The sequence below is a fragment of the Haemorhous mexicanus genome, chromosome Z, assembly GCF_027477595.1.
Source record: "Haemorhous mexicanus isolate bHaeMex1 chromosome Z, bHaeMex1.pri, whole genome shotgun sequence".
In the NCBI taxonomy this organism is placed as follows: Eukaryota; Metazoa; Chordata; class Aves; order Passeriformes; family Fringillidae; genus Haemorhous; species Haemorhous mexicanus.
This window is the reverse complement of record NC_082381.1, coordinates 48128185-48154735: the sequence shown is the minus strand read 5'-3', so window position 1 is coordinate 48154735 and position 26551 is coordinate 48128185. Positions and strand designations below refer to the sequence as shown.

General features: G+C 36.4%; 1 protein-coding gene and 1 long non-coding RNA gene across 2 annotated transcripts in view; both read right to left on the bottom strand.

The window, feature by feature from the left end:
- SHC3 (SHC adaptor protein 3) overlaps positions 1-24895 on the bottom strand; it is a 52215-nt gene extending 27320 nt beyond the window's left edge. The window contains exons 1-2 of the mRNA XM_059836628.1: positions 23844-24895; positions 8363-8433 (exon numbers count right to left, since the gene is read on the bottom strand). Coding sequence (XP_059692611.1) covers positions 8363-8433; positions 23844-24383 — 611 coding nt within the window. The 5' untranslated portion in view covers positions 24384-24895. The remainder of the gene's footprint in view (positions 1-8362; positions 8434-23843) is intronic.
- Positions 1107-5011, bottom strand: LOC132322267 (uncharacterized). Its single transcript, XR_009485067.1, has 3 exons — positions 4231-5011; positions 3494-3646; positions 1107-1610 (listed from the first exon to the last, which is right to left on the bottom strand). It is a non-coding gene; the product is annotated as an uncharacterized LOC132322267 (long non-coding RNA).
- Positions 24896-26551: the final 1656 nt, after the last annotated feature.

Below are 26551 nucleotides of genomic sequence, written 5' to 3'. Positions count from 1 at the left end.
GAGAAACCAAACTGTATGTATCTGCATGGCTAAATATTGACCAGTTTGGAAAAGTTTGTTGTGATTACATTTACTTCCTTTCTAATAGGAAAATTATTTGACATTACACCTTTCTAAGCCATATCCTGCTTCATTAGCTAGGCTAAGACAAAAATCAGTGTAGAGTTATGCCAATCTCTTGTAAAATTAGTTATTGTGATGTCTGCAGTAAGGACCACATGCTGAGTTCCAAATCTGCCCAAGAGTATTTTCTGCTTTGCAGATGGTCATACTGTGGAGTCATTTTCTTGGCACAAAACATGTTGCGTATTTTGAATATAATTTCAGCGTTCAAGTGCATTCAGTAAAAAATCGCCAATATTCATTTTCTGAGATTGACCTATACTGCTTTAAAGTGGCTTGACATCTGAGAAAGAAAAAAGGACACTTTACATTGCCATTTAGTTCCATTAAAAAGGCTAATGCCCTGGTATCATTCATAGCTTTAGTGATATTTTATTCTGTTATACAAAGTAGTCCACTCAGGAAGTTCAAATGTGTTTCTCTATGAAACATCATCACATGAAAATACTCTCCATTTTTTGATTGTGCTGTTCCCATTCTTAATTAATATTATTTAATTGATTAAACCCCAGAATTCTGGAACTCATATTTCAGGGAAATTACATTCACATAGAAAAAGCACAGATTTTCTCAGCATATTTAGAAAAAGTAAAGCCATCTCAAATAATGAGACGAGAAAATGTGACTACATTTTAGTCAGATATCTTTTGTTTCAAAATATTTAAAACCTACTAATACTCTCTTTTTAAGATATTCTAGTGTCCTGTAGTTCCCAAGTTTAGTTCTCCCCACCTCAAAAGCTTAGGACTTCACAGGTTGAAAAACAGACAGCAAAAGACTGACTTTTTAAATGGAAGAACGGTTCAGAAAGTTCACAGTTATTTCTTACCAGTATTAAGCTCCTGTCAATTTTAATCATTACCAAATATTGTACCAGTATTTGCTGAGGAGAAACAAAGTCTGAACTAAATTTAAAAATAACTTGCTTCTGAGAAAATAATTAAAAAAAAAAAGAAACAGAGACCAAAAATACATTTTAGAAGTCTGTTTAATAATTGAAATACTTTCTGTTCATTTGCAAAACAGGCAAAATGAGCATGCGCTGTCTGAAGCAGCACAGGGGACATTGACAACCTCCGAAGACTAAACCAGTGTTTGACAGCAGATTGACCATGTCTGGAGGATGCAAGGCTGAAGAAGTAGTTAAGGAGAATGAATCAACAGTATGGAAAGAAAAGGGAGGCCAACTGTGGTGAAGATGCACCTCCTGCCTCGAATCCAGAGTACCATGCAGCAGCACCCCTGAGGGGAAACCCCTACAGAAACTGGTGCAAAGACCAAGTGATGCCATTTGTTACCATCCTGGCCAAAGTGAAGCCTGTCTTCATGGGAAACCTGGAAGAAAACTTTTGTGGAATAAGGTGACATCAAGTGGATGTGTTGCGCAAGCTGATGTCACTTGTAGAGCAAGGAGACAACTCTTCTTTTTCTTTTTGTCAGCTCCCCATTCTGTTTCTTCAAATGGAGTTTTCTCACATGTAGAAAATCTAAAAGAAGAAAATGAAAGGAAGCTGGCCAACTTAATTTTTGGTTTACTGAATAAACTTTACACATTCAAGCGGCTGGCTTTGAATACCACATGTCATTAGATATGCACCATGCAATCTATCTAATGATAGTTACTCTTTTGCTCCTGCATTTTCAGTGTGGAATTTCCATTAATCTCCTAAGAGAAACCAATGCAGTTTAAAGGACTCTTTCGGTTTCATTGACAAAGAAACTCCTTATCCATTGGTATGCTCAGTGCTCTGTTCTCATTGTTTACAGATGGCCTAACTTTTTAAGGAATATTTGAAACAATTTCTTTACAATTTATACCTTCTTCCATAACATGCAAGTAAGTTTCAGAAAACCCAGTCTTATTCATCAGTAACATAGAAATCTACCTGATCTTGATGACTTCTTCCAACACAACAGTTCTGAACAACGGTCTTATTTTAAGAAATGTAGAGTGAAACTTGTTTATCCTACTGGCACACCTTAACTATATCTCTTAACTCTGCATGCATACACAGCTTTGATGAACATAAAGTAAGAGTATATGAATGCACAGCTACAAAACCTTGCTTATAGACAGCCCTCTAACTGTCAAGAATATAGTCAATGACACCAAAAGCATCTAAAAAAAAAAAAGTACTTTAAGGTTTACATCTGCTAAGTAGCTCAGTCCCTTAACATCTTTTATGACCTTCAGGCTTTTTTCCATTCAGCCTGGTTTCTAGCTACTTACCATAGTCCTGGTCAGAGAAATGGAGAGAGAAATTAAAACTGTTTTCTGTTGCTAAATCAGGATCATAGTAATCTCCAAACTGGGCTGAGCCTCAGATCATTTATTAGAGTATTTTCTCTCAAAGAGTAGATATTAGCAGATATTTCAATGGCAGACACAGGAAACTTTACAGAAGTAGAGTGAAAACATTTAGTCTAGCAAATATTTTTCTCTAATGACTAACTGACTTCATGTCCAAAGCAGGACTTTGGAGAGGTATCTTACGAAAGCTCTGAGTAAGACAGATAACACTTTACAAATATCTGGGCTGTGTTTGCCTAAAAAAGACTGCTCAGCGTTGATGAACTGTCTGGTGTAACTGGATCTGTCAGGTGAACAACACACAAATTCCTTATGCCATCAATTATTTGTGTAATCAAACTGCCAGGTGCTGTTAGCAGAACTTGAGAGTGTTCTGGTTTCCAGATTTCTGTCAGCTGTTAACTTTGTACTGCAATTTGCATTTAAATGGTGTTAAGACCACTCTGCTCCAGGTCATGCTTCTGCAGACCCATGTGGAGTCACCATCCTTCTGAAAATCCAGGATACAGTAATATCCATAACAGCTTCCCTGACTATTTGACTTCCAACTTTCCACCTTCCCCATCCTCCAAGAGGCTCTTTGTTTTCTTACAAAGGCACATGGATTGGGGGAGCTCAATTGCTCTCATTCTGGTTTTGAATTACCATGTATTAGTAAACTTATTCCAAATATTAGGTAACAATTTCCAACTAATACTGCACTGAAGAGGAAAGACTGCAGTCTTAGGCATATAAAAACCTATTTATTCTACCACATGTCTGTGCCAATTACAGCTTAACTAGCAATTGTAAATTATTCTCAAACTATCAGGCACTATAGCTGTCACACTCAGAGGTATGCTGTATGAATTATAGGGATGTCTCCATCCACTTTTGAGACTCCTGCTTCCTGGTGAACCAAGCAGCAGCTAGCACCTCATGCTTCCCACAGCTTTAACTCTGAAGTAGCTGTGCCCACCTCTTCCTGCAACTGTAAATGGTCTATGTGTTCTGTCATCTCCTAATGACATCCCACACCTAGAGTTCTCATGGAAGAAGGCAGAGAAAACACACACTCACCTTTAAGCATGACAGCATGTTAAGGAGGACACTGAATACAGAATTCACTGCAGATAACAGATTACCTATCAGCCATCAAGAATCACAGGAGACACATTCTTGCTTTTCAATGTCTTCCACCCTTTTTTTTTCAGTGATGCTTGCTGACAATTTCTGCAAACAACACAGATACGGGTGAAACACTATATCAACTAAACTGTTTCATATTGTTTAGCACTGGACTCAAATACAACTCTTAACATTTGGATTTCCACCATCTCTACTCCAGGGATACTGGCATAAATGGATTTGGTTTAATAATTTTATTATTAAAGTTCAGGCCTCAAATTTGGAGAGGAATACTTTTCAAGCTGTTCATCCCAACAGAGTTAATGTAGAGTACTGAGATCAGAGCTTGGATTTGGGTCCACTGCTGATATGAGGCATTTCTGTCCTCTGACCTATTGCTGTTAAAACAACATGCAAGGTAATATTTTACTCGGCATGGGGAGGTGTGACTTTATGATGCTGCATGCAGTAAATGGATTGCGTTCAATTAAATGCCAGTGAATGTGCATCCTTGTAGACTCAGATGTACAACAAACAGTGCATGCAACATCTAATTCAAACCAGTGCACAAGTCACTCATGCATACAACACAAAAGCGAGGACTCATTATTCTACCGTAGCTTTAACAATAAGCACACAAACATATTGCATGAACTGCAAACACTGCACATGTTGCAAAAGAATTTTACCTGATTTTTAACATTTTTTTTACAAAAAGCCTGAAGGCACAAAGGCCTGGCCACAGAAGCTTAAGAGTGGCCCCTTTCAATGACGATGATGGTAGGTTTCAGATGAACTTTAACCATTGGTCACCCGTGGTTAGCTCAGTAGTCTTGTCTGCTAGTCCTCCTGATCCTCCACTATGTTGAAAATTAAATGCTTCTTTTTGTCTTGCTGCCCAAGAAAGTCATCTTGACTTCACATGTGTTACAAGAACTATCACTGGGTAATTAAAGATGCAACACGTGGATTCAGTTTGCTTTCATTTATCATTATGTGTAATGGCTGACCGTTGTCTGGCGCATCCTCTTATTTGCTCAAAGATTCACATGACATTACATTCATTAAAGGAAAGAATAAATACAACACAGCTGATTAATACTACTCTAGTTCTTCTACTTCTCCTGTAATGAGAGAATCTTGAGAGTTCATATGTGTAATGATAAAGGCAAAAATCTGTTAGAAATTTTACATTAACTGCTCATTTTTCCTTCAATTCAAAATTAGGGCAGTAATACCTCTGCAAGGTACCACCAAGGTTATTAAGATCTGATGAAGAGTATGCCAAGTGAAAGTGTTTTCTCACTGCTCTCACATGAAGATAAATGTATTGCTGCAAGTTTTAACATTATATTGTATAAAAAATGAAAAGGCGAAACAAACACAAGTTACAGGATAGGATAGGTAAGACAGCATTAGATGGCACAAGCCAATATTTTACAGGACTGCAATAAAAAAGGAAAGGCTGTAAATACCAATGTATTTACTCTGGGGCTTTGATGCAGTTCCTGAAATTGAAGCCAAAGTTCTTTATTTGTCAGATACGCCCATGCATGCACACTGATGTATATACTTTCCTAATGCATTATAACAGCTGTGATTTCAAAGCCATTCAAATTATCTACACAACCTTTCCACATGAATTTCTTACCTCTAATTCACCAGATAAGTGGATATCTCAGTCCAATTTTTAAGTAATTTCTAGGTGCTCACTCAACAGTTTAAGTGCCATTTACAAGCACTAATTCATTTAATCACAGAGTTGTCTGTGACTGGGACTAACAGTTTGTCTAAAATAACACCAGGAGTTTTCAAGCAGAGTAGGAGACTACATGTCTTACCCTCCCATCACTGGAGCCCCACAATTTTTTTTCTTCTAGGAATTGATGCTGCTGATTTTACTTTTTGGGATTTGCTCATCCTCAAAGCTGACAGAGACATAAAGTGATACATGCAATAACTTGAAGGCAGAAAAGAGGCAAATTTAGGATTCCTAATAACTGACTTCCTGTGCTTAAGCTCTGCAACATGGAGAAAAAGTAAAGTTAACAAAGGAGGCAGGGACAGGCATGTGATGCAGTGCTAGAAAGGGAGTAAGTGCTTTCTATGTGTCAAACATGATGTCTACTTATTAGGAAGAAATGCATCCAGGCTATCAAAATAAATCAAGTAACTTGACTCATTTTTTTCTGCTTTTTTTTTTCATCATACTTCGTAAATACTGCATAATGCCATAAGCCATATCAATCCAAGACAGATCACTTTCTTCTATGACTGGTTTTGAAAGGTCCTGAAAAAATAACAGATCCCACAGGAGTGATGCAAGCAGTAGGATCAATTCATAAAGTTGTGGGTGAGAAAGGGATCGCAGCTCCTGTGACATCTGTTTCTCTGGTTAAGGAAACAGCACAGAGAGGTTTACACAGAGAAGCTTTTACTTCAGCTATGGACCCTGGCTCCTTGGCTGATGCAGTCACAGCTAACACTACAGACCTAAGCCTTGGCCACACCACATCAGGAGTCATCAGGCTACCAGGACAGGTTTTTTTTACTGGTGGCAAGCTGCAGAGAAATCAGCAATGGACATACCTAAAAATACATGTATGATGCAGTAGACATAAATGTAATTTTCAGGTGCTTTTATTTTATTTGTAATCAAAGGGCTGCACAAACGATTTGAAACCAGGTGCCTTCTTAAGAAGGAATTGGTGCCTGTAATATCAGAACATCAGTCTTATTAATTCAGTAGATACCTTGAGGCCTACGTTATGTTTCTTAAAACCCACCAGAAAATTAACTAGCATGTGTGAATTCTAGCAATTCTGTAATATTTTCTTAATAAACAAAAGGCTTGTATGTTAAGTGCTACATAGCAAAGCATGTGTGCACTGAAAATCTAGGACATGACAAGGGGATTTCTAGAGCCAGATGAATTAATGAAATGCAGATTAAGATCCTAGGTCCCAATTCAAAATACCTAAAAACCTAAAAATTTTAGACCAGGAACTACATTACAAAAATGATGGGATTTCATTTTTTAATAATAAATAGAAAACCATAAATGCAAAATAAAAAATTAACCAGAAAGATATGGCTTCCTGCTTGAAAAAAAATAATTCTGTTCTCTAGATAGAATCAGAGGAAGGCGGAATAACAAAATTATTTCATGTAGTGATATATGCTATAACTTCAGCAGGAAAAAAAAAAAAAACAACAATTCCAAGTTTGTTTCACAGTAGAATACAATAAACTTTTTGTTTTTTTATTGGAGGAACTATAAGGCAAAGGTATTTTGTTTACATAGACCATATTGCTTCAGATCACCAAATATGCTTATGTACTCATGTCAGAGTAGTGCCTTTAAGCTAGAAAATAAAAAAAGTACAACACTATTACAACGAAGGCATACAGTGAAGGAAAATGTGCAGAAAAATTAAGATGAATTCACTTCCAGATATAGAAAACAAGCCAAATAATTATCACAACTGTTTCACAAGCCAGTATCACTGAATTTCCAAGTGGTAAACATAAATGTACCACCTGCATTTGAACTACAAGTCTTCTTAGATATGAAATAATTTTCAAAGGTCACTGCTGAAATACATCAGAAATGTACATGGTACGTTTTTAAAAGTACAGTAGTAAAATTATCAAATGCCTCCACAGTCTACATTTTTTGAAAAATGGGATTCTGTCATTTACCTGTCCTTTGGCTTCTATGCCTCTCATCAGTGCAGTAACCTGACAAATTAATGGTTAACTTTTTGTGAGGACTTACATGAGCCAATTCAAAGCTGCTGTATGCAGGTATAACTCAAAGTCAATGCATATAGACCATATGATTAGCATACAAGCCTAAAAACACGTGATTTTTCTCATTTAATAAAAGAAATATTTAGCTGTTTATGGTGTGATATATGGCTTTCGACAGATTTATTTATTGTCAACTGTAAAATGCCTCAAAGGGTTGAAATTCAAGCACTGTATCCAGTCATATCACTTTATATGTGTTTCTTTGAAAAGGATTTCTTTTATCATTTCAAGTCCAGAATTTGAAAAAGTGGTCTCCAGTTGCTATAAGACATCAATGCTACATTCCTCTGAAATCAATGACTCAGCTTTTCAAGTGAAAATGCCTGCAAAACACCATTCCTGTAGTTCTCAGAAAATATTTTTCATATAAAAAAAAATTCATGGACATTTCTACTTCTTTAGTCTTATATACTGCTCTTACATGAGACATTTAACACCATGACACATTTAAAGGAATTGTCATAAGAACTTAATAAAAGCTTATTGCTTCTTACATACCGTCTGAAAAAGAAATCATTCTTCTTTTTTTTTTTTTTTTTGGCTCTGGTATCATTGTGTTGATATATTTTCCTTTATATTCTTTGTGCAGATAGCTTATAATCTGAAAACTTTTCCTAAGAAATTACTATAAAACCCATAAACATGGGCTCCAAACCAGCTCCCTAGATTAATTTTGAGATCACAGATTTTAAGCATATTCTAATTCTCACTTGCTTAAATGCCATTAAATTGGTACCCAGATAAGTGCCTTACTTGGCATATGGAACAGGCAAAAATTTTCTAAAGTAGCTCCTGGCATATCAAAAATCCACAGAGAAAACATCTTTTAACTCCTGTTGAAACTGTATTAATACCACATAAGGGATTTACACGTAAAAGCAAAATTTAAAAGTGGACTTATGGTATCCAAAAATCCTTTACCATGTGTTTGGCCATCTTTCTGGCCTTTTCGCTCTGGGGACACTATTCAGAAGTTACTTTAAAAAACGTAGTTGTACAAAATCTTACCTTGCAACCTGCATTCTAGTACTGAAGTCAAGAGATCTCATTGACCGTAAGACTTCTATACAGCCCAAGTACTGTAAGGAAAAAGAAACAGTTGGAAAATGTATTATAATTAGGCTTGAGTTCTGGGAGAAAGTGCAACTCACCATAAAAAGGCAATGCGCAATTTTTATTTTTCCATTTGATTTATCCTATGTCTAAAGTAGGTTGTTGTGGTTATGCTGTTCTATGTCACAGATTTGTTCCATAAGCATTTTGTTTTATTTAAATGTCACATTTCATTCAACAAACAGTTTTATGTTTAACCTGGTCACTGTAATACACTCAATTTATAATGTGTTGATGTGCTTTTTTTTGTTTTCTTCTATCTTAATCGGTCCACTTTATATACAATCAAAGCAAAAAAATAATGTTATTGAGAGAGGAAGTGTGGTAAAAGAAATTTATCTGGTATTGGTTAATGGGACAAAGTTATTTAAAAGGGAGAGAACTAAGTCTCATTAGAACAAAAAAGGCAACTTAGAACAGGGAAAGCTGAAAAGAACACCAGCAACCAAATTTCTTAATAAACAGTTCAGGGATAGATGTGACTTAGTATTTTCATTTATTATAGTAGTAAAAAGGTGGAAAATGCTAATACAATATACTAATAATCCATGCTGGGAAATGGCTTTAACAGGGTCATTCAAGGAAGGAATGACATGAAGGTTAGCTAATATTAAGACAAGATCAGACTTTTTGACCAAGATTCCTGCCCTGCATCTCTGTGGAAAGAAGGGAGTACCATTATGAAAGATGTTAAAATTCAACAGTATCTATCACTGGGAGTGAGAAAAAACTGGGGGGGAATCTTCTAGATTTGCTTCCAAAAGTGGGCATAACTTGCATATGCTAAAGCCTACTGGAGCTAAAGCTCTTGTCAGATACTTGGATGGTGTCTTTGCACAAACTGCCTCATGACTGGCATAACCCATGGCAGTACCTTTGCATGTTGGTTTAAGTATTTAGTCATACACTGGACTTCTGAAAGTCTGAGGAATTGTGGAGGAGTCTTTATATCACGAGCCTGATAATGATGATCATGATGCTATTGTAGCATTGTGTTTTTATATCAGCTCTTATATCAGTTTTATATCAGTGTTTCTATCTTCACTGCATAACACAATCTATTTGGGGTGAAACTGGTGCAAAAATCAAGTGAGGTCACAATTTTTCCTCTTTGGGAATTTTATTTTTGCTGAAAAGATAATCTTTTAAATAGAGAATGACTGGATCAGTAACTGTAATATGTAGAATTTCAGTCCAGATTTTCCACAGAAACATGTACGTCATAAAATGCTTACAGGCTGAGGGAATATCTAGTTTGTTTTTCCATATCCACTATTACTTAATTTATTTCTATCAAATGCTATAAAATCATCACAATATTGAATAAAATTAGCTAGAACATCAACTGGCTCTTATACATTAAATTGTTTGAACTTGCATTATTATAGCACACAGTTTATGAGAAGGGTTATCTCAAGATCCATTTCCTAGAATATTTTAAAAATCTGCAAATTTATGAAAATTTTTGAAAAAATTTTTTGAAAAATTTCTTGAAAAATTGTCTTGTCTAAGGAGATCCTGGAAGACAGAGCTTTCAAGCTAGAAATCATACTCGCAAACAGTCTAATCTATCAGTGCAAAATTAGATAATCCTTGTACCTTACTACAAATAAATTCTTTTTTTTACATATACTTATGCCTGAGTGCTTAAAATATATACAACTACATTTTCATGCTCTGATGAAGAAAGTTAAGCCATTAAGTCTATTTTTAATTATCTCAGAGGGTGATTTCATTTTCTTGGAAATTAAATTCTTTAGCATCACTTGAGATAATCAGCTGAAATAATTTAACTTATGCCAATAAAAAGCAATGATCAATATTTTCCTGTTTTCTTTCTGTTTTCTTTTTGTTTTAGTCCAGGATGCTTTCATAGATTAATTTTGCCCCATTATTTATTTCTTGCTTTTGCAATTAAATATGCTGTAAATGGTATGACTAATCAAAGGTATCCCTGTGATTTTTTATTAAAGATATTTCATTATTTCATCACCAGTTAGTTTAGACTTCTCAACACTAAAACACTCTTGGGTTGCACTCGTTCCTTCACTTACCTATATTTGCCACAAGTCTTTTAAAACAAAGTAATTGCATGAGTCTGAGAACCAGGTCCAGCATTTTGGAAGCAAACTCTGGAAGGTATTTCGACAAGTACATGCAGGCGTGCAAATAAATACACAAAAACATGTGCACACAAGCCACTGTCAAAATAAACAGACGAATAAGTAGACAAAAACCCATAAACATACTTAGAAGACGTGCATTCAGACCCCTTTGAGTCACACTACCTGATCTGCATTAACAAAAATAGAGACAAGATCAGACTGAAGGAAGGTCAGATGGAAAAATTACCCTGTACTTGTTTTATGTATATCACGAAGACAGCTGAACACAACATAGTAAGGCTTGCAGTATTCCTGACTGATCAATGCAAAGATGGCAACTGATTTGCTGGGATAAAAGATGTGAACACTTAATCACCATGGCATGTTTTCAAGTAACGAAATTACTATAAAAACTGACATTCAAAAGGTCCAAAGGCCAACTACAGGGACATATAACTCACCTACTGCTATGCTTCAATTATTCCCCAAGACCAACACTGCTGTCTAAAAATATCCATTTGAAGTACAACCTGACAAGGATCCACAGAAAGAAGACATACAACCAAGATAGCAAGGAAATAAATTATTCATTTATTTCAACAAATAAATACCCTGTTTAAAAAGAAATGCTATCTTTTGCTTTAGGCATTCCATGAAACATTCAAAATATAGTTATAAAACAGTCTACTTCTAAAAAAAGCTCCTCTTCACCCAGCACTTAATGTATATTCTAACCAATCAGCTACTGTGTACTGTGAAATTCATGAGCTCCTGCTATCATCCTCCTTCTCGTTGCTCAGGAACCAAATGTATTGAGATGTAGCCCACCTTGAAGTAGAAGAATTTAGGACTACCAGTTCCAAGCTTTCTCAGAAAATATTCTGCCTTCTGCTGATTTTCTAATATTTGAATGAGTTTCCAGCTTGTGTACACTGAAAGATAATATGTCCCAAGGAAAAAAAATCTTTCATATGAATGAATCCCTTCCCATTCAGAGGTTTTAGATTCATAACTTGTTCTTTGCATGCTAAACAGTACCTTGCAGGAAGCAGAGTGCCACATACCGGTGGGACCATGTAGCTCTCGTTCCATGTGGTTCCAATATCCTTATTAGTTACAATTTTGACAGGTTAGTGTAAGAGAAGGATATATGTCTCAGATTTCTGGTTTGTCCCATATGCGAAGACTTGTTCCTTTCTCCCTAAAGTACCTGTCTTCTTTATGACTCAGATAATTCCTGAACAGCAACTAAAATTTTTAACTGAAGCCTGTGTAAAAGAGGATATTGAGATCTCTCAACACTTCTCAGAAATGGACACAAATGCTGGCTGAGTGCATTTGCGTACTTGCAGCCAAGAGAGAAAAAAAGAGAAAAGAAGAGTAAAAAAGAAAGGAGAGTAGTCACTGTCAGAGAAGCCCTTTGCTCCAGAAATATGAACAACCTTGTTTGGTGCTTCCTAACAAGCTCCTCAAAATACCAAAAAATTCCCCGTTGTTGGACTGGGAAGCTGGCAGTAAAACCAGCAAGAAATACTTTTATAAAAATGTAGCAAGACTTATTATTTCATCAGGATGTAGCTCCATACAGCACTGAAGCAGTCCAACCTCCATACATGTCTAGCAGATGAGTGTCTGCCTTGTGCGTAGCATATCTACCCATCACCTACTCTCAAATAAAATAAGAACTCCTAACCTCTGAATCCAAATTACCTCAGTATCATTAGCTCATCAAAACTGTATGGGTATTCTTAGTAAATTGAGATTTACTGGTTTAAATCTGTGTAACCAGATGACCATCATCAGATCTGAGTGGTTCACTACTTTGCAGCTTGTACCTGCCTTGTACAAATCACGTGAGAGATAACAGGGTTACATCAGCAAACAGACATACAATTGTATTACTAGACAAAAATTAGCCTGTGCCTTCAAATATTGATGTATCCAAAGTATGCTGTAACATTGCACAGCTGCAGATAATAGCCTGGGGGCTCAAAAATTAGATTCTGATTCCTGAAGTTCTGGGTGTTGTATGGAGATCTAGGTTTCAAAAATAGAAATAAAATAAGCTGGGCAATTCACTGCAATTTTCTCACCCACAGGCTTAGGCAGTGCTTCTACTTGGCATGTGCAAAAGGGAAAAAGTGAATATCTTTTTACTTGCCACATCTGGTTCTCATGTGTATCTCAAGTCATATGCCTACACGTTCTTTCTTTTCATTTCTTAAGGGATGGGGGAATTTGTTTGCTTGGTTTTGAGGGTTTTATTGTTTTACATTTTATTCTCATTCACCAAAGAGCTAGTCCAGAATTACATTATGGCATGCAAGTAAACAAGTAGTCAGTATGAATTGACTAGTGCTAGCTAACTGTGGTCGAGGAATCCCTTATTTAAAAATAGGAGCTTTTGTTTCAGATTCCATTGCTTATAGTGCAATATACATTTATTTCTGCATCAAAATGACAGCTCCCTCTAATTTCAGGTATCACCAATAACAGCTAAAGGAGCTTGTGAAATGTGCACTGGGAGTTCCCCAATGTACCACAAAACTGAAAAATTACTTTCAGGTTTGCTAACTACCCTAAATCATATTAGGATTCAAATCCAGATGCCCACTAACAAGCAGCCATAGTATAAAAATAGTAACAGCCCAGGACTTGATTTCAAGATTCAAAGTTTGTCCACATGTAACTGTGGATACAGGCAGGATTTTTAGTAATAATATTGATGTGTGAAAAGGAGAAGAAGGAAAAATAAGAAAATAAAAAAACCAACATAAAAGCAGCCCAAGCTATAGCCAGAGACTGTAGATTGTTAAGTATTTCATAAAATGAATTTTTCTCTTCAGTAAATTAATATGAAACTCTATCCTTCAATCCCTTTGATATCATATTAGATTAAATTCCCAGCTTAACCGAATTTACAATACCCACTTTCTAAACCACTGAAGTAGAGAAAAAAATCCACAAAAATGAATTTTAAAAATTTCTTAAAAACTAGGAAAAAAAACCAAGTCTAAGCTGTAATCAGAAAGTGTTCCCTTTAATAAAATAAACTAAGTTAAATAAAAATAGTAAGTGCCAAAATGCTTCCTAGTTTTTAATTGTGCTTTACAAGTACATTTATTACCCTGAATTCCTCACTAGTTTGACTGAGACATGCACCACAAAATTACTTAACTGCTGATCAGCAAGACGTGGGCACAAAAAGGGGAGATAGCTTATCAAAACATACCTTTGCTTCTTTACTTCATAGGGGAACCATAGTGTAGTTGTATGTATATTATTTATATGACTTAATTGAATTAGCACTTGAAATCTTTTAAGTAGAGAGGCACTGAATTCAAACTGAAAAAATGTATAGGTAAAGGCCCCTTATCATACTCATCATTAATGCACAGATGTGGCTCAGCTACCCAACTGGGACATAGATCTGGGAATCTGGAAACTCTTTCTGGACTCAATGATTAGCAAGACCTGCACTCCAATAAAAAGGTGCAAAAACCTTTTTTCTTGTTTTTGTGGGCTTTTTTGTTTGTTTCTTGTTTTGTGGGGCTTTGCTTCTTTGTTTTGTGGGGGTTTGTTTCTTTGTTCATTTTCTTTTCTACCTTAAGAGCTGCCCTTTGCTAAGAGGGTGTAGTCAAAAGTCAGGGAAACCCTTTCCTGGTAAGTGGAGAGCCATTGTCCTGCCATTATCATGGCAAACATTTCCCCCAAACTCTGGCATCACAGCAGTCTGCAGGACTCGCTTCAGGTGTTGAAAATACAGAGCATTTGATGAGCAGAAGAGGCAGCCTTTGAAAATGCTGGCTACCATCAGCTGAACAGATAGCAGTGTGGTTAAAAGGAGGTCCTGCATGCACAAAACCATTCACATTTATGCTAGTTTACCTAGGCACTTTCAGTAGAAGAATGGAATGGAAAATTTGTTCTGTGACATTTCTAATGTAGAGTAAGTTATAATATTAGAAAAAGCTGTGGGCAGAACCAAGGCTAGATATTCAGAGAAAAGTAAATTTTCATAAGCACTAGTCACAGAGTTTTAAGTAAGCTGCTTGAGATTTCAGTTTCTCTGAAAACTCCAAATAGTTTGGAATATAAATATATTTGCCTTTAAATCGTCTGCTTAACTATCACATAACACCATATTAAAATCTTAGCTAACATGGGAGCTTAACTAACATGCTCTCCCAGCCATGCCATAGCCTCCTGTCCTTCCCTCCCCTTGGGGCAAGACATACCTTCAGACATATAAGCAGGTTTCTGAAGGAACCTGGTGACTGTGCTCTAGCAGTCACCAAAGCCCCCAGTCTGTACCTCTGCCTTGTGCTTTCCTGCTATATGTAGGACAGCAAACCTGGTTGTGGAAGCAGCAATCCTGCATGAAAGAAGCTCTGGCAGCCTTGTTCTGAATGAGGAAAAGGCCCTAAATTTAGACACTATCAGAATCCGGCACCAAAAATGTGTCATAAACATATGCTGCCATGAAAAACAGAAAGGCTCTCTTCCGTGCTTTCGTACTTTTGCAGTTGGTAATTTTTACAGCAATAAGTAATCATGTACAGAGCTTTACAGTGAACCAGTATTTCCCCCAAAGGTTTCTTCCTCATTAAAGAATGCATGTTCCAATCTAGACAGAAAACTCTAGGTAAGGATTGATTGAGTGGAAACAGAAAAGAAAATCTTCTTTGGGGTTCAACTAAAGATAAGCCTCAACCACTCTGTGTAAATTTATAATAACGAAATCCTCCATGAGGCAAGTAAACCAACAGAGCTTTCATACTAGTAGAAATGATGATGGATATGACTGTCAATTTCATTCCTCTTGAAAACAGGTGGTCTGCTTCTACAGCAATAGATGAGAACACAGTTCTCCCAAGAATACCTCCAACTCTGGCCAACACCTTCCTATTTCCTCTTACATATATATCAACTTGTTTCTGCATCAAAAATAGATTATATGTCTCTATATATTCAGACAAACAATTCTTAAGTGGCAAATGATAGCCAACCCTTTCTATGAATTGTCTTACCCTGTGAAAGCATTCTGGCAGCATCTCACAATCAGCTCAACAGTAAGGACTCAGAATGTCTTCAAAAAGGCAAAAGATTCAGCTAGGAAAAGAAGACATTTTATCTTATCTTGAAAAGCAATTTCTTAAGTCAACTCTGAGGTCTCATTTCTTGGTAGAGAGGGGAAAGATATGACCAAGAAACACATTTTGCTTCTGACAATTTTCTAATCTCCATCTCAAATGGAGAAAATGGTTGAAAACAAAACACCTTCAAATAAAATACTTTTTTCTTATTTCTTACTTGCAGGTGGATGAAATAAGATTGCAAACATCATGCCCAAAAATATTTATGTGGTAGAGATGCTAAATGAACAGAACCTTCACAAGATTTCAGAAAAATATCAGTAGTTTTGCATGAACAATATTTCTTCTGTTCTTATCTTACAGATAAATGGTTTTGCATGCAAAACCTCAGGAATGTTAGAATCAGAAGCTCACACTGGACAGTGATTTATTCTATTATTTTAAATGCAAACACATTCTATATTAAGCCTCAATTTTTTGTTTGGGACAAAAATTTCCCTTAGAAAATGCTGCATTTGAGGAAAAAACCCACAAGGTTTAGTTCTATACTTTTAAGTTTAATTTTAAAAATACATAATAACAGTGAATGCAATTATTGCAGTGTGAACCACTTAGAGTATGCACTGCAGTAGCACAGATGAATTGCTTCATTTTCACAGCTGCATACTTTAATTCAGTGAACACTTTCCAGACTGTTTTGCTGCTACCTTGAATATCCACTAAAATATACTTCCCTTTAAAGCACCATGCAGATTAGTTCCAGCAGCTTATGTTCTGCATCAGAATTCCTTTAACACAAACACACAAAAGCTTCTGCAGCCAAAACAATATGCTTCAATAGCTGGAAATCATAATTAGACATTTCAAACTGTAAATATGGACACTGTAAATATATTTAGCTATTAAATAACTTGTTCTTCCTCAGTCATTAGAGAGTAAGAGAGTCATTAGCAAGTAGAACTTCTTGATGAGGAGTATCATTAAAGCACAGATTCAGAAGATGAAAGATCTAACAGGTGCTTTTCCAGTATGTCAAACAAAAACCCATGCTAAGTATCTGAAATGCATTTACTGTTCTGCTTTCTAAACTGTGCATTTGGAGGTGTGATGTAGGAAATACCTGTCACTGTTAAAACCGAAAATCCAAAATATGCATGGAGAGAGAGGGAGTCCTTTTTAATATGAATGCCATATGTACCTCTGGTCTTCATCAAAAGAGTTCAGCAATTAAACCAGATCTTTTTTCTTAGTCTTTATCAATATTTAACTCTCCTATGCTGAAGCTATAGTTTCTTGTCTTCTCATAAAAAGTGCCCAAAAGATAACCCCCACTGTGCAGAAAACAGGGATAAGGGGAGAAATTTTCAAGGCTGGATTTAAATAATGAAAAAATCTCTGGAAGGTTTCCTTGCAGCATAAAGGCTGTGAAGATGCAGAGCAGCTCTGGGAAGCCAGGGGTACCACCAGGTCCCCAATGGCCCCAAGCAGGCTCACTTGAGACCCCTTTTTACCACCACTCCTAAAACTCCCAAGGCCAGCTCAGAATTGGCACCTGCAGCTGCCAGTTAGTGCCCAATACCAAGCAGCCCTGCCTTTCCATGTTTTCCATCTTTTCTTTCCTTGGCAAAAGTAAATATATTGTAAGAGAGAGTTCATACAATGTTTCCTGTTACATAGTGCCTGCTGCTTAGCCTTTGTACACAATTAATTTGCCAAAAATGTTAGTAGAAGCGTAGCGTCTGCATTCAACATGTGGTCACAAAACATGGCCCCTACATTTGGTGGCAAAGACAGGGTTTCTGAAACATTTCAATTCTTTGGGAAGTTACAGGAGTTTCTAAAATGTCCTGTGGTTCACAAAAGCAGCTTGTCTATAAAAAAGAGACAATCCTCTTTCTTATTATGTTTCTTAATTACTTTATCACAGGTAAGCAGTGTCAAATGCCAATCAGGAAAGATGTTGCTGTCCCAGGAGACATTCTCTCCCTTGTATAATTCCTAGATTAGTAAGAGCCAAAAATGGAAATAAAGGTATCTTAGTACAACAATATATCCAAAGGATGGAAATGGTGCTGAGCAAGCTTAGACAACATCTTAAGATAAAATCTCTCTCTTTTGGTATTGTTCTTGTTATTTAAGGTATTTATTCAACTTATGTCTCTAATTTCAGGATTTATTCTGAGGTTAAAAAAAAAAAAAAGATGAAAATATCTGTATCTGTAAATCCAAATGTGATGGTGCTGTAGGACAAAAAAAAGTCTAGGCATCTTTTTCTGTCTTCCTCACATTTCTTTCTTTGTGTCAGCCCATACCCTATTTTTACAGCTTTGGTTGCCATTTCTGTCTAATTTCAGACATGTTTTTTTCAGTCTTTGAACTTCTAGTTGTGACTTGGATTGTCTGGTTCAGCCTTTTGAGACTGAAATCTCACCTGGCCCTATGAAAACTTCTTTGAAAAACCTAACTAATTAAATAAACATTCCAGATTATCCTTACTGAATTGTGCCTAATCCCTCCAGAAAACAAGGGATGACTGGAAATGTGCTTGCACCAAGTCCCATCATTATTCCCATCACAACTCAAATGGATAGGCTCTGCCTCAGACCTGCCTGCAGCTGACAAAGGGAGAGCAGCACCACATTTTGTCATAAATATATAGGCTCAAATGAAATTAATATTGCATGACTATGCAGAATTGCAAAGAAGCAATACTGAACTCCTCTTTCTCTATGAAATTTGTTTCATTGCATGGGAGAGTAAATCACCTTGAAAGAGCATTAGTAGCTGGGAAGGCTGGTTGTCTCTGACACTACACCAAAGCAGATCCAAGCTTTTTCTCACTGTAAACAAGAAAATTTAATAGTGATACTTTGTGCATTCACTTGAACTTTCAGCTGTAAAATGAAGCCAGGCTGCAGCACAAGTATAGCTGTTGGGTTAGTGGAGGCAAGATTTCTCTTTGGTTAGGGGAGAAACACAACCTTTATTTGGGACAAAGGAGTGTCTTGTTTCCAGCAGCACAGAAGGGCATGAGTTTTCACTGAAGATCTTGATTCATCTATGTTTTCTCTTTGTGTTTGTAGTGGTAGATATTTACTTTGGGCACATGATATTCTTACTGTAAACATTGTTGGAAGACAAATAAAGAAACCAACAGTCCAATTTCCAAGGAAAAACAGAAAAGGAATTCTGCCTGAATGCAATTTTACCTCCTACACTGGCCAGCTAAATTCATCTAGGGATTTTAAAACTGTAGGACATACATAACTAGCAGGATAAATAACTAGCAAGAGTATAATTTTTGTTTTAAACAAAAATACTCCATGCAAACACTCCAAATGTACTGGAGAACAGACATTCATGTTGACAGCTGAATCCTTCAACTCTGAAATCAATACATGCTTTGCTTTCTGCAGAAAGAAAAAAAGGGTGCAAATGTACAGTAATAGTACTTGATTCATGTAATTAGAATAATATTATAATTAAAGACTCTATAGTATGATTTCTGCTCATAGAATCTGATCTAATTTCTGTGAGAAATACTCTTTTCCTATTATTGGGCTGTACAACAGACCCACAGTAGTTCAGGTCCATGAAGATCAAAAGAAAGGTTTTCAACAGAGCAACAGGCATCAATATCTTTCTTTCATAGTTCAAATAACAGTGAAGGAAAATGGAAAGGATACTAACTGATCTCTCAGGAATATGGTACAATGGGAAGGATTAATTACTTAAACCAACGCTGTCTTTGTCACTTACTTCTCTCTCCCCTAATCTGCATGCATGCAGCTTTAAAACCCACACTGACAAGCCAGTTTCATTAGTCTCTGTTAGCACTGTTTGTGTACCCGGCTTGAGGGTAGCAGACTCTGAAGTAAAAAGTCAGTATTCTATCCTATTATTACTATATGGTTGAAACACACAACACATTTCTTAAACATGTAAACCTCATTACAAACAGGATGCTTTGGGACTGTGGTTTGGGGTTTTTAGTCAGGCCATGCCAAATGATCAGTGATTAACCAACAGCACTACCTCAATTTGATTGACAAAAGTTGAAATTAAATCTGATTAAAAGAAACTCAAACAAACTTGCAAAAAATTTTCCTATAAAGAAGATAAATTTAACCAAAAAGAGAAATTAAAAAGTTTGCTGTAATGTTTTTTGGTTGTTTTGTTGTTGTCGTTTTTTTCTTTTTTTTTTTTGTTGTTGTTGTTGTTGTTGTTGTTGTTGTTTGTTTTTTGTTTTGTTTTTTTTTTTTTTTTTTTTTTGTGAGAACAAATAAATTCTGGCTAAAGCAGAAAGGGGAAAAAAAAAAAAAAAAAGAAACATTTTTCCCTGAGAGAGCCCTGAACCCTGAAGTCTTCTAGGGGAAGGTGACATACGATGCAGTTTCCACTTTGTTAGCTCCATTTAAGGCTGTGCTTTGCAGTCTGGGTTAGCCACTAAAGAGACACAGCAATTCAGTTCATCCCTAAGCACACACTTAACTTCCAGTGAACAAAGGTAGCCTCAATTATTTCAATGAGAATCCTCCCATAAACAGTGTCATGCAGGAATGTTTGCAGAACTGTAGCCTTTACTTGGTGATATGTTTGAACAGCTTCACAATGATGTCTGTTTTCCACATCAGATATAAACTGCTGTTATTCCCTTACAAAGAACGAAAGTGTTAGAATATTAAAGAAATAATATCAGTTAGGATTATATTCTTTAAATACTTTGCTATAATAATAATAATTTAATGTCCTTTTTATTGAAATATTATTTGCCTGACTTGCAGTGATTCTTTTGGATGAAATAGTTCTTCCTTCCTCTCTCTTAGATACTATATTTCTATCTGGTTTTTACCACTAGATTTATTCAGGTTTGTTCTATACTATTGTGTTGGCTTTAAATCTTACTGGTTTTTTTCAGATACACTTCATCTAGGTATATAAAATTATACAGCATTTTTTGTTTATTTGGTTTTGAACTGCTGAACAACACCATTTTAAACTCATTGACACTTGTTACAAAATCGAGCCACAAGTTACCTAAAGACCAAAAATGCATTTGCCTCTTGACTTTTGTGCTCTTATTTAAATAAAACAAACTCCAAAATGTCTATAATATTACCCAGTGATACTCATCAGTAGATCTTTATCATTTGAAACAACAGATTACATTGAAACATTTAATTGTTGTTGCATTACTCAGGGTTTTTTTACACTGTTTTCATTCTATGCCTTTGTTTTTCCAACAACATGAAGATTTATAATCTCTTCCTGTAGTAATAAGTCCCAGTATAGGGAAAGCACTGAGCTCTTTAAAGACTTCCAGCACAGCAAACTACTTCCTTCTTTTTTTATTTTCATTAATTCATTATTTGTTAAACAGTCCAGCAGTATTATTAAGCATGATATCAGTACCTGACTAACTACTTAATATCCCCAGCATGGTTATGGTCATTGTCTAATTTGTTGCAAAAATGCTTCTTGGGGTTGTTTTTGTGAAGAAATTCATGTTACAATATATAAAAAAGAAACAGGAAATCCTCAGGGAGTCAAAGATTGAGAAAGCACCAGCACTTTTATGGTTGAAAACAATTCCATTGCAGCAGATCATGGAGATCAGAATACAGCTACAGTTTACCACAAACCTGCACCCTTTTTAAGCATTAGAGTTACACTGCCTATTTTAAAAATGAGTAAGATGTAAAAATGTGGGAACAGCAGTGAAATTTCAGATTTTTCATGCATTGCACATAGGAATTTTGTGTCTCTTACTTCAGAAGTTTCCAATGTGAGCTATCAAACTGCCCAATAGTTACAACAAACCCTGTTCCATGACAAATTTTCTCATTTAAATGTGGATTAATGAGAAAATTGTAACCCAGTGCACATTTGCCAAAAAAAAAAAAAAAAAAAAAAAAGGGTTTGCTGGTTAATAACAAATTTAATTTTTGTCTCACTTAACAAATGGCATATGGAATTTTCTGAAAGGCATATGGTACTAATTAAACATGGTATGAGTCCCCCAGACGGTCAGTATAGCCATGAGGTATCCAAGGAATGTTTCCCCTCAGTATACATTATCTGTGTATTGATTTGATGGTCTGATTGGATAAAAGCCTTGGTAGCAAACAATGTTTAAGGATTTGGGAACTGCTCTTCTATTCTTATCCATATGAATGCTGCAGTTGCCAAGGAAAACTGAGATAGTTAATAAGCAGGCAAAATAGGAACTAATCAGGACCAGTCTTTTTTCATTCATTCATTAACCACTTATTTTGGTATCTATTTTCAATCTTTGTTTTTACATTTAGAGAACTGTTCTGTGATTCTTATGCCAGAAACCATAAAGTTAAAGTAATCCCCTATTTTTTTAACAGAAACAATACACTAGATTTCGTACATTTAAATGACTAATAAACTACTAACAAACAGCTAAAAGTAAGCTGTTTGATTGATTTTGAAAATTCTGCTATACACAGTGTGCATAAATACACTTTCATGTACCCAACATCAATTGCACTAATTAAATATTTGTTCTACTATCTCAGTTAGGTATGGGTAAATTACTAACTGTAAATGTTAGTCCACTTCTGTATAACTTTAATTTTCTTTTCAATTCAGGATATCAGCTTCCTCTAGCATATAGTAGGTAAACTACTGAAAGGATTAAGAAATTGAATGCTGTGTTTGTTCTTTTTCATATTGATCACTTCAGGTAAAACTAACAGCAGCAGTGTATTCACACAGTCATTACTGGGCTTATACTATCCTAAGCAAAATAAAATTAAAATGGTTGAGTTGCCTGAGCTAATGTGAAAATGGTAAATGACCTTTTGTTAACCAGAGTATTTCTGTGCAGAAGGACATCAGAGTCTCAAGACCACTATGTCTAGCATCAGTGGGGTTTTTTTATTGAGACACTTCTTGAAGAGTGACAGAACAGCAGTTTGTGGCTTGAAAGGTAGCACTGACTCCTTTGTAGTCACAGTAAATTTCAGAGTAGTAAAAAAGACAGTACAACTTCAATAGTGCTCTGAATTGGCCAACTTACTCAATCTACCACCACCTGCTAAATCTATTATCACCACTAACACGAAGAAATGAAAACTGCTTCCTAGTCTCCCAACAGCTAAATATGCACTCTGCTTTTGATAATAAGACTTGAGAAAAAGCAGTGAGAGTTAAGTAACAAGGGTGTCACTCAGTATTAAAGCAGACTGGAATAAAGTCACCTGTGACTCTTACACCTAAAATAAGATGACACTAAAAATAGACCTGTAATATTAATAGCCTGCTGCAAAACAGTTTAACACTTAAGATACAAAAGCCTCTTAGCAAATGAAATATGGCAACTGAAGAATGAATTCTGGACAATAATGTAATTTTTACACTTTCTGCACACTATGCTGAAAGATGTAACCAGACTCTTACCTAACTGCAAAAAACATTGCACATACACTTATCTTAAAGGCTCTACTTTAACAGGTGGTTTCAAAATATTTTTAAAGCATATGGAAACATTAAGTTTACCCTGTAAACTTAAGATCCTCTGCTTTTGACATGCTATATCAATGAACTGAAAAGAGCAATAACATGTAAAGTGGCTGAATGCTCATTATGTAAAACAAGCTGCATTTTCCTGCTCTACCCACAACATTATTTCTAATTGTGAAACAGAATAAGAATTGTGCTCTCTGCCTTACTGCTCTAAGATTTCAAATATCATTTCACTTTAATATCATTCCACTTGCCCTTAGAGGTTTTTAAAACTGAAAAATTCATGCATGATTAACAGCTCTCCTCACATCAAGGAGTCTTTCTTTCCTCCTGTATATTGCACCAGACATATTGAAAACCTATGTATCCGAGATATATACAGTATGCTAGATAACACCTAAAACCTAAATTCAGAAGAAGGCTAAAAAACCCAGATCAAATCAGCTTTTAGCTTAGGAACAAGATTTTTATACAGCTATAGAACAATATTTGCAGGTTTGCTTTAATGTAAAAAATTAACACAGCTTCCCAACCCTTCCTTCCTGCATTTACATTTGTATTATGCACCAAAAAAAAGCAAACCAACCAAACAGAGATCCTTTCAGCCTGACTATCCTGTCAGCAAAACCAGCAGAGAATTTTTCATTGATAAAAACAGAGAATGGAAGAAAACAGACCAACCTTCACAATGTACGTCACACCAGGTCCCAGGATCTTCTCACTCGAGTGCAGCCATCCTCGAGAGGATTTATTGACAAAACTGCTACTTTGATTCCAATCTTCACTTCCCAGGTGCATTTCCTCTGACCGTGCTTTTTTCCCCATACTCATCTTGCTCACGTCCTGCTGAGAACACGAAGTGGCAGAGACAAGGTTACATGTGTTGTCTGAAGCCCCTGCTGCTGAACTAGAAGCACTCGAGCTTCCCTGCAATTTGGAGACAGCAAGCTCCTTTACTGCAGAGGAGAGGTTTTTGATACCCAAAAGGCTGCCCGTGCTAGAGAGTTTCAGGTGGGACACTTTATGGATGAGGGTACACAGGGTGGTGGGTCCATCTTCTTGGTCCTTGCGGAGAACCTCTGGTGAGACCAGGTACGAAGGTGAAGCTGAAGTTGTAGCAACTGCTGAGACCTTGCTGTTCATGGGCAAATTGTGAATAAGATCATCAACAGATGTCACAGAATCATTCCTGAAGCGGTTATACTTGGTACGTTGAAGCATGCCCTTCTATCTGCTTTCCTGCATATGTTCTGGCAAATCTGATGCCAATGCAGGAGATGCCTGCACTAACATAGCAAGCAATTCATAACGGCACAGAGGGTTAACAAGAGTTTAGGGTAAAAAAGAAAAAGAGTATAAGGAAAAATGAAAAAATGTATATTTTTAAGAAATTTCTTTTGGTTCCTTGTTAAGGTTGGGTGAAGTAACAGTTTTCTGTGACTGAGATCTCAGTCCTGCTTAGAGCTGCCAACTCGCTCACAGCAAAAGCATGACTCACACAAATGAGAAGGACCCTTTTCAACAAAAGGCTGTGAACACTGCAAATCACTTCCTGTAGCCAAAAAAAAGGAGAGAGAAGAAAAAAAAAAACCACATCCACCCACTTACAGCACACTAGCACCAATCAATTCTCAAATTCCCTTTTCCTATCTTCTCAAACAGATACTTCCTCCCAACCTTTAATTCTTATCCCCTCCCACCACCCTTTTAGTACCAAAGGCAATTACCTTTAAAACTGAATTAATAGCTTTTATGAAACACCACACTTTATTCATCTGTTAAAATGTTCTTCCAATTCACATATTTGTGAATCTATAAAGAAATCACAATTAGATAGCAAATATCTGGATAATATTTGCATACATATAATTCCCCTCTCCTGTCCCTGCAGCAGAACACAGACACCTTAAAGGTTTTCAGAACAGATGAACAGAACTAAAGAATATATACATTTTTTCCCACAAAAGCAGCCTAACAGTGCCTTTTTGTCAATGTTATCCCTCACAGAAACTGTTATATTCAAATTTTGACAGAGAAAGAAATCCTACTTCCCTGTTACTTCACAAGAACATTCTATTTTAGTGCAGGAATCACGTAAGTACCTATGTGTGAAGAAAAGTATTTTTCTGATGTCCAAAACCAGGCTTAATAGACGTTTTTTCTTTCACAACTGATTTTCAGTCCGAAGAAAGACATGAAGAGGGTCTTCAATTCACTGGAATGTTTGGTTCAATTCTGAAAAACTGAAAAAACCCTGAGAGAATATTAAAAAGTCCAGGTAGCAGCAAACTGACACCCTGCAGTGAGAAAAGAAAAAAAAAAAAAGCCTTTATTAAGAATGAATGTCAGCCACAAACACTTGATCTGGAGAAGTAGCAAAACATGCAGAAAACAGGTATTTAATTTCTCCTGCAATTTCTTTAGAAGTCCAAATGTGTACAGCATTGAGATACACAATGCCCATCACAAGTCATATGGCTTTTTCCTATAAATCAATCTGCTTTGCAAAACATTTTTTGGATGTAGGACAACACACTGCATTATAAACAAATTCAGACCAGAGAAGTTGCATAGTGAAAATTTATAAAATAAATTACTAACTGCAGCACAACTTAAAGGAAAAAAGCCTATGGAATTCCTTCCTTCTCCCACGACTGAAGGCTGCAGAATACAAACTGCAAACACAGTGGAACAGCCGGCTTAAATACAGGTATTTAATTAGTATATTCATGACATACTGAATTAAGCCAGCACCTCTTATCCCAGCAGTGATGAATAATGGCAATGTCCTAGTCAATGTAAAGCAGTTTTCTACTGATCTGCAGAAGAGCCTTTCATCACCACGCTGCAAACCTGCTACAGCATCCTCACAGCATTCATTCCTCTCGTCATCCTCCTAGCACAGCAACAGCAAATATACACACCATAGCCTATTTTTACATGTCTCTACTGCCCAGAAAACCCTACTGCTCCCGAACGGCTCTCTTCATTAGAAGCGGCCAGCAGGACTGCAAAATGTGAATGAGATGCTGCGCGAGTGAATGAAAGGGCTGGCTAGCATCCCCACATTTCTGTGAATGAAGCGAGGCCTCGCAGCCTCTGCCAGGCAATCCCTTGGGTGCTCACCAGCCCAGCCAATACCAGCCGGCTTTGATGACTCATTCAGCAAAGCCTTGCTAAATAGTGGAAGATCCCATTTCCAGCACAGGCGGCACCTTTTTTGCTGCAACACCAGAAAATGAAGCCGGCGTGTCAGCAGACGGGAGTGGGTCGTGAAGCCCCTGCAGAAGACAGGGTGTTGCCAGAGAAATGCCTGGGGCGTCCACAGGAGTAGCAGGTGAGGAAAACAGTGAAGTCAGATCTCTGTTTCTCCCCGACTGCGTTTCATT